At 42.4% G+C, this 12,995-nt stretch overlaps 1 protein-coding gene across 13 annotated transcripts in view; it reads left to right on the forward strand.

Moving 5' to 3' along the window:
- Positions 1-12,995, forward strand: part of DEPDC5 (DEP domain containing 5, GATOR1 subcomplex subunit) — a 46,134-nt gene that overhangs the window by 26,824 nt on the left and 6,315 nt on the right. For 7 of the 13 annotated variants that reach the window (XM_068412271.1, XM_068412270.1, XM_068412274.1 and 4 more), the window contains 9 exons: positions 334-553; positions 1,446-1,579; positions 2,427-2,535; positions 5,355-5,417; positions 7,020-7,171; positions 7,948-8,025; positions 8,453-8,585; positions 9,451-9,559; positions 9,841-10,065. In XM_068412271.1, coding sequence (XP_068268372.1) covers positions 334-553; positions 1,446-1,579; positions 2,427-2,535; positions 5,355-5,417; positions 7,020-7,171; positions 7,948-8,025; positions 8,453-8,585; positions 9,451-9,559; positions 9,841-10,065 — 1,223 coding nt within the window. The remainder of the gene's footprint in view (positions 1-333; positions 554-1,445; positions 1,580-2,426; positions 2,536-5,354; positions 5,418-7,019; positions 7,172-7,947; positions 8,026-8,452; positions 8,586-9,450; positions 9,560-9,840; positions 10,066-12,995) is intronic. The other 6 variants (XM_068412278.1, XM_068412279.1, XM_068412281.1 and 3 more) reach the window with 4 other exon arrangements.

Genomic DNA, 12,995 nt, shown 5'->3' on the forward strand with positions numbered 1-12,995 from the left:
CTAATGCGTACCTTCAAAATTCCTTTTTCTTTGCTTTTTTTTAGAGAAAAAGCATTTGTGGCCTGTCTTTTACAGAAAAGAAGATATATCTCTATGATACAATTACTCTGAAGATAGCCTTGTTTTCTCTTCTGCGTATCAAAGTTTTAATACTTCCCAGTGATATTCATATTGCTGACCATTCCTTTGCATACCAGCTTGCTCTCACTCAGGGACAGCAGAATGAGATTGTCACTGTACTCGCTGAAATTTACAGTAGATAGGTATGTGTTTTACTGTAAAATCCTTCACAGGAAACTGCTGAACTCTGTCCTGTCTTCCATGTTCCTTCAGCCTTATTGAGTCACTGAAATTTTGGAGGACCCGCTTTCTGCTTCTGCCTGCCTGCATCAGTGCCACAAAGCGCATCATGGAAGGAGAAGTGCACTGCGATGTGTACGGTGACAAGCCCCGCTCTGATGAGGAGGAGTGGCAGCTCCTAGATGGATTCATTCGCTTTGTGGAGGGTTTGAACCGCATTCGTCGACGCCATCGATCTGATCGAATGATTCGAGTGAGTCAGCTTTTAGTTGGGTGAGAAGCTGAGTTTGAGTTTTATCTGAACCACGTAATGAAGCATTAGCAGAGAGACCCTGAGACACTCCTGAGCAAGCTGAGGGGTGTATGTGTGTGTGGGGGGGGGTAAGCCGTACATAAAGCACAGTGCTGACCAACGTACTATTTCAGATTTCAAACAGGAGGGCCTTGTTAACACCTCGCTATTCTTGAACTAATTAAATTTACCTGGAGTGGGTACCCCATGCTGCTGTGGCTGGAAGCAGACTCAGAACAGTTAGCTCACTCACGGAGAAGCCAAGCTCTTCTGCATAGCATAGCCATGCCTTAGCCTGTTGGTGCTCCGTTTTTTCCTTAGTTGGTCTTCTCTTACCACAAGCCTGGTGTGGTAAGCCTCTTGGCAAATGTGCATTGCTTTGTGCTGCAGATATGGCTAGCCTGGACACATTATTGCACCTTGCGATGCAGATAATTGATAAAAGGGGATCTGTGAGGCAGTTAAGCTGGTGACTTCTAGCTGGGTTGACTGTGTGCTGCAGACTTAGGAAAAGGATTGTGAAAAAAGAACCATATGGGTGAATTCCTGGTGAACAGTAGTTTCAAGAGGGTGATGAGAAACTGATTGGTGTGTATCAAATTCTCTTCCAGTTCACACACTGAATAAGGGTAATTGATTTCAGAGCAAATCCACCTTTTCCAAATAACATCCATTTTATTTTGAAAATAGCATCCACACAAGACGCTAGGCTGTTCCATTTCTTGTGTACGTATGGTTTAACTCCCTTTTTAAAGGGTACCTAATAAAGCCCTGCTGATGTGAGGTGTTGTGTTCTTGCTTACTAGTGAAGCCTGGCTTGACTAAGTCAGTGCTTTCATTTTTTCTTTGTTAGAAAGGGTCTGCCATGAAAGGCTTGCAGATTGCTGGTCCAATTCCCACCCACTCCCTGGAGCAGTCTGGGCCTCCCATTGGGAAGAAAGGAACGTCAGCACTCTCAGCACTGCTGCAGATGGAAGCCAGTCAGAAGTGAGTCTCTACAACTAGGCTGTGTGAAGAGCTCTACAACATCCTTCCTATGTATTCTACCTGGGCTGGGTAAAGCCGATTTGGGGAACTTTGCCTTGAAAAAAGGGATGTGGGATCCTGCTTCTTTAATATCCATGTGGCAGGGCTGGGGAAATACTGGGCTTTTCCAGTGATTTCCTTGTATTATGTTTCCACTAATAGAATGAATACCAAAGACTAGAAAGGAAGATGGAGACCTGAGAAGTGAAGATCCAGTAATTCAGAAAGAGCATCTTTTTAAGTAGCATCTCAGTCCATTACATGTCAGATTTGTCATCTGTTTGTGATTTGCCAGTACAGTTGTTATCCACATAAGAAGAGCTTAACTGGGACGGAAGTGTGCATAGGTACACTACACCAGTTGAGTGGTCCCAGTATAAACATTGGGTAACAAATACAGCCTAAAGAAAATAGCTTGTTTGCACTGATAACATCTATTAAAATACCTGTGAAACTTCTCAGGTTCTTTTTCGGTGTTGATACAGAATGGTGTAAAGAAACTCAGAGTACTAATACCAGATACGCTGTAAACACGATTTAAAACATCGGTGCTGTTAAAGACATAAGAGATTTTAATATTTTTTAATTGTAAGATAGTATTACACATGCATAATAAAACTGAGTTTGAGGATCCATATTGTTTATGTGGGGTAAAGAGTACTTACAGAACGTTGGATTGACTCTGTGCTTCAGAGTGTGGGAAAGCAAATGTCTGAAAATACAGTAGTACCCCTCTCCAACAGTTGCCTTCAGGTGGAAGCTGGCACAGTATGTTTGAACAAACTCTGCATTCCTTCCTTTTGTGTAGGACACTAGGGGAGCAGCAAGCAGCGATGCTTTCTGGGAAGAGCTCCGGGCAGCCTTCGGAGAGTGGGAGCATTGCTATCACACCCACCTACATGGACAGCCCTCGTAAGGTAAAGACTTTCTGGTCTTTAGCTGCTATTTTTACATAAGAATTTCTCAAATAGTAGAGGATTATTTCTCTAAGCACATGGCGACATCATACCACATCTTACTCTCTAATCCAGCAAGGACTGGTTCTGTACCGGGCATGCCCTTAAGCCTTTGTGTGCAAGGACATAAGGAGAAGTTGAGGCACAACCATCCTTCAATTCTTTAACACTGTGACAAAGAGATGGAATCCCTGGGATGCTATCGCAGCATGTTTTGCTCATTTAAGTGGTATTTGTTAATTAGTCCATTTCCTTTTCTGGTAGCACATTTCACTTCAGTCAGGGATTGATTTTTAGATATAGTACTACAGTGCTGTCTGCATCTATATGAAGGCTGTCTTTAAGAGCAAGATCAAGCTCTAGACCGTGACTCTGTGAAGTTTCAGTGGAATTTTAACAGTAGAAACTCGAGTCACTTGCATCTGCTTAGAGGAGAGGACATGTTCCTGAGCAGTGATTTAGGTGTCATTCCTTCACTGGCTGCACTCCAGACTGGAGAAAACTGTCTTCCTGGAGCTCTCTTCAGGCACTTAAAGAAAAGACTGTGCTATCCCTCAGCCTTCCTGTCAACTGTCCTGTGAGTGCCAGGAGAGCAGAAGCTCCACCTCCAAGTCCAACCAGAAATACTTGATTATTTTTCTGTATTCTGGCATGAAGGTCTTTCAGCAGAAGTAACAAGGAACTGAACGAAGATATAGCACTTAAGTGTGACCTGTCTTTGGGTTCAACAGTTGAAGTATTGCAAAGAAAAAGTTCTCGGATTCCCCACTATCAACTTAACCATCTCTTTCAGTATTTTTCTCTTAGCATCTAGTGTTTTGACATCTACCCTTTTTGACCTCGACCCGGGGACACATGTTGTATTATTCTGGAGACCTGGATATTGCTAGTTGAAGTGATAGAGTAACTGCAATCAGCTTAGTAATAGACACCTATTTGTAGAATGAGAGTGTTTCCAAAACACAGATGAGATTCTGGAGCAGGTCATGCTAGGCTTGGAAAAAGTAGGTGCAGAAATTGACTTGAGGCATGTTTGCAAACTTCCAGATCGTAATTCAGGCTTTGCATTCTCCACTTCTACCATTTTGGAAAATGAACTTCATCAAACTTCCCTCTTTAAATACAGAAATATCTCTTTCTACCAGTAAAAATGGTGAAAATTCCATGTAGGACACAGGACAGAGGAGTGTTGTGTATGGTTGTTCTGTGCGGCAGAGGGAAAAAGGCAAAGATGGCTTCCTTAGCAATGGCACACTGGTGTGTTGGAAACAACGTAAATGCTAATGAGCAAATGTGATCTGGTGTAATTTTAAAAGTAACTATATTCTGAGGCCTCTCTGGAGGGCTAACTGGAGAATCTGGAAGAGTGCCTTACCAACTGAAAGCCTTTCACGCTACAGTAGTAAACACTCCTATAAATATTTACATATAGGGACTGGGAGAGAAGCAATTGGGATCTCCAGCTGGATGGCTCATGCTTGTTGGAAGGGTGCTGGTGGACAGGTGGGCTTATCAGGCAACTTTGTGCTCACTTGGAAACACCAGCAAGTGTGTGCCTCGTGTTTCCAGGACAACACAAGCCCTTTGGGGCTCACCAGCATGGGTATGTCTATTGGCTGTCCGGAGACTTGCAGCCACAGTACTGACAAATTGTCACAGCTGTGCGCTCTGTCAGCAGCCAAGGGAGCAAGTGCTTTTCTAGGATGCTATTCAGTGCTGGAGTTACTCCAAAACAGAACTTAGCCACTGGCTCCACCTTTGCTCTGTTTTAGAGCAGAACTGACAAATCACTTCAGTTACTGGGCAGTACAGTATGATTTTAACACAGTGAATTAGCTTGATGCATAATCTGTTTGAGAAGTCTTTGCCCTTATGGATACAGGGTGCTTGGCTCTGCTGCTGCACTGCATAAATTGCCAGCCATATAACCCTGGCATTGATTCTTTCCAGAAAATGTTTTATATGTGCACACCAGGGTAAGCATCATCCTAACTGCAGGCTAGACAAAATATTTTGCCTAGGGAAGAGAATAAAGAATTGCAAATAGGGAATGAAAATCTAGTTGAGTTCCACTGTCTTGTCTTATGTGATAAGAGAATTTTGACGCATCTGGAATAGCAGCTGGGGATAAATTCATCCAGGGTCTGCGAGTAGGTGGGGAACATAGCACAGGCAGTGGCTGTTTAATTTTGCATGAAGTATTAAACGCAATGTTGGAAAGATCTTTGTGATGAATTTTTCTTCCCTTTCCTTTGCACCATACCAGACCTGCATTTGAGAGGAAGAGTGTGCTTCCTGAAGAGAGCTTCTGTGCCTCTCCCTCTTTATCATTTGAATGACTGACAGACTAGGAAAAAAGCTATCCTCCTTTGGGTGTTTGTCATTACGCATGCAGTTCTACAGGTTTCTGTGTCACTATTCAGCTTTGCATTTGTGATGGAAACCCACCTGCTTTATAGAGCTGAAGTCTTTCTCGTGTGGAGGGAAGGCTGTAGTTTCAATTGGCTTCTGATCAGTGTGGTTTTCAAAACTTTGGAAAAGCATCTGCTCTAAGGAAGAGCAATGTCTTGTTACAGAGAGAGAAAGTAAGAGTATGTGTGTAACTCCTGATGCTCTGCATTCTGCTGCATCTGACGTTCTGGGTCTGTTTGGGATTTGCATTCTCCTCATACTTTATCTGTGGTCATTTCATACTTGCACAACCTTGTATTTGCTTTTCTTCAACTCCTTGTTCCTGTTGCTGTTGCCATTAATGGGCCTGCTTCCTCTGATGCCTTCAGGATGGGGCCTTCTTTATGGATTTTGTTCGCAGCCCACGTACAGCTTCAACCTTCTACTCACAGGTTAGTTTTGAATGGAGTCTTGTCATCTCTGGCTTTTGGACTGAGGTGATGGAGAGCATTTGTTGTCCTGAGCTTGCCACGTGGGGAACCTGCGTTAGTTTCCAGATCTGCTCGTTGAGAGGAAGATGCACAGCGTTAGCAGGACAAAGTGGTTGATGGTGGTGGATGCGACTGTTTCCTTCCACCATTCAATGTTTGTGATGTGCTTTGGATGTTCATGTGCCCTGCCTTACTGTCCTTTGCGGTACTGTCTTGTCAACTACTGAAACTTCTCTTTTTGTGTTTCAGTAAGTACTCGTTTTCCATCTTCCCTTGCTAAACAAAACGGTAACGGCTTACTCATCTTGTTCTTGGCTACATTTCTTCTGTGATATTTGACTGACAGCTGGCTCTGGGGAGATCCAAGTCAAATTGTGTCCTTGGATTCTTAAGCAACTGAGGGTTGAAAATATTGGTGTCATCTTGGTTTGAAAGAGTCACGGTGACAGAAATTGTTTGTACACTTAACACCAGTTAGGAGTTAGTAACAACACAGTGTGTCCATAGAAAATACTGCTGGTTGAAGTGAGCTCTGAAAAGGGAGAGTGGGTTTAGCTGGCTGTGGGGACTGTAGATTCCGTGTTGGAGCATCTGCTGGTTTTGACTGCCCAAAAAGGGACATCTGCCATTGCAGAGTGAGAGATCTTCGGGGTGTGAGAAATGGCATAAATAAAGAACTCTGGTCTGGCTATCAGACCTAAGTCAAACTACCAGTTTTGTGATTTTTTTTTTTTTTTATCTGTGCGTGTGCTGTGGATTCATCATGGCAGATCAACCCTCATATTTACACCAGCTTGAGTTATTCTGCTGTTCGTGTTCCTCTCCCCCACCTCTCCAGCTTTTATATAATATGCCTTTCCTAAACCATACGTGTTAATGACAGATGGCAATTACAGCCTGTACTTTGCCGAATCTTTCAGCATTCATGTGCTTTCTGAAATGACTTTATGTTAATTTGGTGAACTATTCAGTCTACTGTTGGAATAGTGCAAGTGTTCCTGCGGGAGGAAAGTGTTCTTGTTGTCTTGGCGACATAGGTGTGGGTGGGCGCCAACCAGCCTCCTGATACTACCCGAAGGAAGGAAGGAAGATGAGCTGGTTTTGTGCATTATGAAACTTGAATTCCATGTGATACATTTGCATATTTTTGTCTGAGAGTTAGAGTTGAAACTCTTTTTTTTCTAACTGCTTACTACTTTCCCATAGTGTTTAAGTTTCCTGTTCGGTCCATTGCATGTTTATAATCAGTTATTCACTCAAGTTGAAAGTGTCAGGTTGGGACTGGTGTTGCTGGTTTGGCAGTAGTTCTCTCAATGCAGTTGTTGCTGGGTTGGTGATCCCCATCTTTACTGGGGTCTGAATTTTGTGTTTGTAAGTAGCTCTGTAGTGATGACAAAAGTAAGACTGTATTTATCCTTTGTGCATTTGCTTGTGCTTGCCTTATTGTATTGCTTGTTGTTAACTAACTTGAGCTGAGGTACAGGTGATGCAGGGAGGGGAAAAAATGGGAAACGGATTACATCATAAATTTCATAAAGATGTTGCTGTGTTTACTCCTTGCAGGTCTCAATAGATCAATCAGTTCCTGCATCCTCAGATGGCAACACATTGATAAACACGGGGCAGTTACCTGACAGGGGCAACACGCAGACCTTGGGAAGTTCCCAGAATGTTGCAGACCAAGGATATACCACAGCTGGTGCTGCAGAGGGCGGGTAAGAAAAGCACAGCAGTGCTATACTGCAGTTCTGTTCAGTGACATTCCCCTTTCTGGTGTCAAGGAACACGCACTTAAACAGGAACCTGAGAACAAGATGTGCTGTGTCTGTCAGCACTAGGAGGCACTTGTCACAAGACCTTACTGCAGCATTTCCACATGCAGAAAGAGTGGTGGTAAAATAAGCCTTGCAACCCAGTTTTCCAGAATTAAATGAACACAAGGCCTGATTTTCCCACCCACAAAAAGAGCTTCATTCTTCAAGAAATGAAGAACGAAGAAATTCCATTTCTGAAATCTGTTAGCAGAAAACCAGGCTTTGAATTGACATCTGTCTTCTGTCTGTTTTAGCAAAGGGGGGCCCTGCAGGACTAATTGGATTGAGTAGGTTGATGAAATCCAAGAGGTTCTAACCTGGAGATGAGACACCGGGGAGGAAGCAACATTAAAAATAAACTATATTAGCACCTGTTTCCTGCGGTTGTGTATTGCAGTAAAAAAAAAAGCCAACCTCAAAATGTTTGTTCTCAATTGCTTCTGAGTACGTCTGTAGGTAATATAGTGTGCATTGGGTCAATATAGGAATGACCTGACCACCTTAGGGGGAAAATACAGGTCTGATGCTTTTAGTTGTCCTTCTTGAGATGAAAAATGAAATAAATATAGCAAAGACATTGTTGGGAAGTGAAGAGAGAGCGTTTTTCTCAAGTGTACATATTTGAACAAATCTGGCAGCTTCCTTGATTTTTGAACATGCTTCTGTTTACTTCCCAGCCCTCAGCAGTGTTCAGCCAGCACTCTGACTTCCTCCTCCACCTTGATAGAGATTCTCGAAGCCATGAAACACCCCACGTAAGTTTTTAATATAAATATGCTTAACATCTGTCCAGATGTTTTGTAAGAGGACATGAGGCATGGAGTCACTCAAAGGAGAGCCCCATGTCAGCTGTGGAAGAGTTTTAAGCTTCCTTTTGTTATTCAGTTCCAGTCTCTTCAACAAGGAATTTTGTAGAAATCAAGGTACGAGTATTGCTGCAGAGACTTCAAGTATTAGAATCCCAGAATCTTGTCAAAGCAAGAACTCTCAGTAAGACACTGTGTTGTCAGGGTCAGCTCTTCAGCTGGTTATCAAGAGCTAATGATATGTCACTGGGGGAGCATTGTGCGTTTCTTGTCCTGTATCTTTATCCCCCTTTTTTATTTCCCAGCAGTGTTTTTTGTCTTTGTAACTTAACTATCAATCAGTCCATGTTAACGTGTGTGACTTGCTGTGGTTCAGCACAGGGATCCAGCTGCTCTCCGAACAGAAGGGCCTCTCTCCGTGCTGTTTCATCAGTGCAGAAGTTGTACACTGGCTGGTGAATAACGTGGAAGGTGTGCAAACTCAAGCCATGGCGATTGACATAATGCAGGTAAGAGAACTATCAAGGGCTATATGGAGGGCCAGAAATTCCTCACTCTGTGACGAAAGTAGAATTGTAGAGGAAAGCATAGCAATAATTTCTCTTTCTTATTAAAATCCTCTTATTGATAGATATTGAAAACAGTGTTCAACAGAATATGAGGTAATGATGACATTTTTTGGAACCCTATCACAAACCAGCAACATATTCTTCAGTAGTAATATATATTATTTTCTCCACTTATATATGATGACAGTTCTGTGTATAACCCCCAATTAGCTAGTAGGTACCAAGAACTCTACATTGTATTAGAATTATGAGGCACTACAGTGTGATTTGGTTTTGGTTTTAGTTTGGTTTTTCTTCTGATAATTAGTTAATGAAGTTGTAATAAAACCAGCATATGACCTCTCTTGTATGGGTGCTGAAGTATACGTACTTTATGCAAGATGCACTGCTTGTGTTCATAATTTTTTTTTTTCTTCCCTATCAAACCATGTCAGGGGCAGAAGGTTGGAAATGTTTTGGAGTTCGTTCCTCTGCTGAGATCCCATATCAATTAATAGAGAACCTAGAATGTTCCCAACCTCTTACCTTCCTATAAATCCATCTGTAAAACCAGAGTAGGGTAAGGGAGGAAGGCAGGCATCTGCGGAAAGGTCAAGCGCAGTTTCTCGGGGAGATAAAGACTTGCTACATGTACTGAATATCAAGAGGTAACATTGCTGATATTCTCGTTAGGCACATATCTGGACAAAAAGTTATCAAGAAAAGGAAAATGATTTCCTAATGTTCTCTAGCAACCTTTTTATGTAACTGGAAGAGTGACTTCTCCTTTTTTATCATGTTTGCTCTGTTCTCTTTTTTTGTTCAGAAAATGCTAGAAGAGCAGCTTATTGTCCACGCATCTGGAGAAGCCTTACGAACCTTTATTTATGGCTTTTATTTTTACAAGATTGTTGTGGACAAAGAACCAGACCGAGGTCAGCATTGTGTTACTACAAGACTTTCCTCATTATCCCTTCGCATAATCACTAGCTGTGCTTGATTCTTATGGGTGCTGCAGCAATGGACTTTGAGAGCAACCAAAAACACTGCTTTAAAGAGAGTCAAAGAATAAAGCCTTTTTGGTTTAAAAAAGGAATTGCAGACAACATAACCTAATTTTTTTCCTTCCTCTTTTTCAGAAAGAACTACATCTGTTTCTTGATTTTGAACACTTGTTTCTAACTGGCATCTGTCCTTCCCCTTGCTTTTTGTTCAGTGGGCATGCAGCAGCCTGCCATGTGGCACACAGCTGCCATGGATGACTTCTCTGCCTTCCAGAGGAAATGGTTTGAGGTGGCATTTGTGGCAGAAGAACTCCTGCACTCGGAAATCCCAGCGTTTTTCCTGCCCTGGCTGCCCAGCCGCCCAGCCTCCTATGCAAGTAGGCACAGTTCCTTTAGCCGCAGTTTCGGAGGACGGAGCCAGGCAGCTGCACTATTAGGTAGATGCACAGCACAGGTGACAGCTGGGGAAGTTCAAGGGGATAGTTTGAAAGGGGAAGAGCAGCCAGCCAAGGGTATGATCTCACGTGGACCAGCAATAAAGCTGCAAATTTCATGCTGGCCTTACATGTGTCTTGCACATGGGCTTGTTCTCATATGCTGGAGGTGTGTTTCACTGGCTGAGCAGGCAATTTTTGCTTCTGAGTACTGGAATACAGTAAAAAGTATTCTTTAAATATTCCTTGTTCCTGAACCCTCCCCCCCATGCCATCCTCTAAAATTCAGAGAGGAAAATACTGACTTGGTCTCCTTGCAGATCCAAAGAGACTCTTCACAGCCTGTGATGAGCACGGAGGGTTAAATTGTGAGAAGAGCAGAGCAACCAAACTGTACTTAAAATGACATATCTAATTGCTTCTTAATGGCAAAAGCCACAGTGAGGTCCAGATGTATTATAAGTTTTCTGTGATGTGCTGGAGGCTTCTCAGCTAATCTGAACCATGTACAGCCAGACTCTTTATATTAAAGTCTGGGAAGCCCAGCTACAAATGATCCCTGCAGCATGGAAGCAGTAGAGTTTGTGTATGGAAGATCTTGCTGCTGGGCAAGATACCATTATAGTATCTGTAATGTGTGAAGTATGTCACAGACTACCACTTAACAGCCTGTGAAACATACTGGCTGCATGATTGACTGTGTTGCTTTGTCAGCTTTTTGTTGCATTTCCAGGCCAGCCTGAGTCACTTGCTTTTGTTCCTCTTTCCCTGTTTAAAATCATGAGAAAAATCATTGCTATGGAACTGCAACTTCAGATTTATATAGATGCATCATTTAAAGGCCTATCAATTAAGGATAAAAAGAAAATTCTGCTGTTCCCCTGGTTTTTTTTATTTGACCACCTGAAGAGAAGTGACTTACTGCTGGTGTAGCATCTCTTAAACCTGAAGTTACAGTAATCCTTGTGTATTTCTGAAAGCCTTGTTTGAAGAGGAACAGCATCAGAAATAGGAAAGCATTAAGGATAGGAAGTCTGAACTAATGGTTAATTCCCTGAAGCCAACATATGCAGGATATTTTTCCCTGTCACACGATAAATCTGTTGCCTTGGCTAGTATCCAGCCTCATTAGCTCAATGATTGGCCAGAGCTGAAGCCTGAACGTAGGCTGGCATGAAAGTATTGTGAAGGCTGGAGGTGCTTGGGCTGGATCCTGTTCCTGCTTTGACCTCTTACTATTTAGCCCAAGAAAACCACTTCATTTTTCTATGTCTGTCCTCTTTTGTGAGATGAGAAGGCTGAGACTCAGTAAGCTTGCACCTGGGGGAACGGGCAAAGAAAGGTGGTCTAGTGCCTGTCTCGCCTTTTCTTTAACACCAGCCAGGAAAGAGTGTGTTCCCTCAGCATGTGGTGTAGTTACACACCTGTGTATTCCTCCTTTTTCATTTCAGTTGGAATTATGTCCATTCTGCTATTAAACTAATTTGCAGTCTGTGGATGAATGAAAAATGCTTCCAGATTGCTCACATGCAGTCTGGTTATTCCAGGAATAATAGTTTCTTGGAGAAAAATCCAGTGTGGAACTTTTTTCTTTAAAAGGAACTGGTTTAATTAATGTTTCTGTGCTGTCCCTCTTGTAAACAGTATTAAAAAAAAAAACCCAAACTTTACCAGTTCATCTGAGGCAAGGAGCTTTACTAAACCCAGATGACTCTGGTCCACGTGACTTCATTTGTTCCTCTCTTGGCTTTGATTTGGTTGTGGTTTTTATTTCTTCCCCTCCCCACCTTCCCTAAATGTCCCGCTGTGACATAAAATTGCATGCAAGCATTGGGAGCTCTGGAACAAGCTCCATGTATCTCTAAAATCTTTATCCCTCCCAGTTCCCCTGTCACCTGCCCAGTGATTGTCCCTTTTCCCTTCCCAGTGGCAGTCTGACCTGTGATATACCTAATCTTGTCCCTTTTGATTTATAGCAATGCATGCAGTAGCAATTGTAGTCATGTATGTAGTGTAGTCTGTGACTGGAGAATAACCTGCCTGCTCCTCCCCGATTCACTCAATAAATCATTAGTTAAATACTCAATAGTACAAGACAATTGGGAAGCAGGTGAGTCCTCTTAAAATCAGATCTACGGAAGCTAGAGTTTATTCTATAAAATTAAGCTGGTTTTAATCTGAAGCTTCTGAATTCAGACACATGGATATTTCTCATCAGTTTTTAAGGTCCTTTTGATTAGCTCGCCTGGTTGGGCTGTGTTCCTGTTGCTTTACCTGTGAATTACAGCTGCAGGCAAGGTGGAGAGAGAAGCTCCAGCCCTAATGGGGAGTCTGCATTATCTGGAAAAAAGGAAGAGTCTAAGGGAGCAGGGAGCTCATTCTTCACAGTGTGCTAGTTTGGGCACACTGGACTGTGGTGTTGTCACTGACCTCTTAGCTAATGACCAGCATCTACCTGACTGAGCTGCTTTTGCTTTACAGCTTTTTGGGATATTGTTTCCCAACATAATTCGTTACAAAACTAGCACCATAACCTTCTAACCACAAGCATTGCTTTCACAGTGATATTTCCACTGAAAAGAAAGCCACAAGATGTTGGTCTGACAATACCAGACCAACTCAGAAATTGCAGATGATACATTTCCCAAAGACAAAACCAGATCTTACTTAGAAAACAAAAGTGGGTGATGTTCTTCCATTTTTATTGGGTTTTTCTTTTTTTTTTTTCCCCTGTTCCTAAGCTGCAGTAATAGCAATACAAAGGATTTTCTTATAACCTTGAAAACTGTCTCCAGCTAACTTACAGCAGAAGTGAAGGTGGGAACTTTCCATCTACCTTGAGGAAGAACTTCAACCATTTTTTTAAAATGCCATTAAGCCATTAAATTATAAGGTCATTTAAAAGCTGACCGTATAAAAGGGTATGCATCTTC

The sequence above is a fragment of the Nyctibius grandis genome, chromosome 14, assembly GCF_013368605.1.
Source record: "Nyctibius grandis isolate bNycGra1 chromosome 14, bNycGra1.pri, whole genome shotgun sequence".
Lineage (NCBI taxonomy): Eukaryota > Metazoa > Chordata > Aves > Nyctibiiformes > Nyctibiidae > Nyctibius > Nyctibius grandis.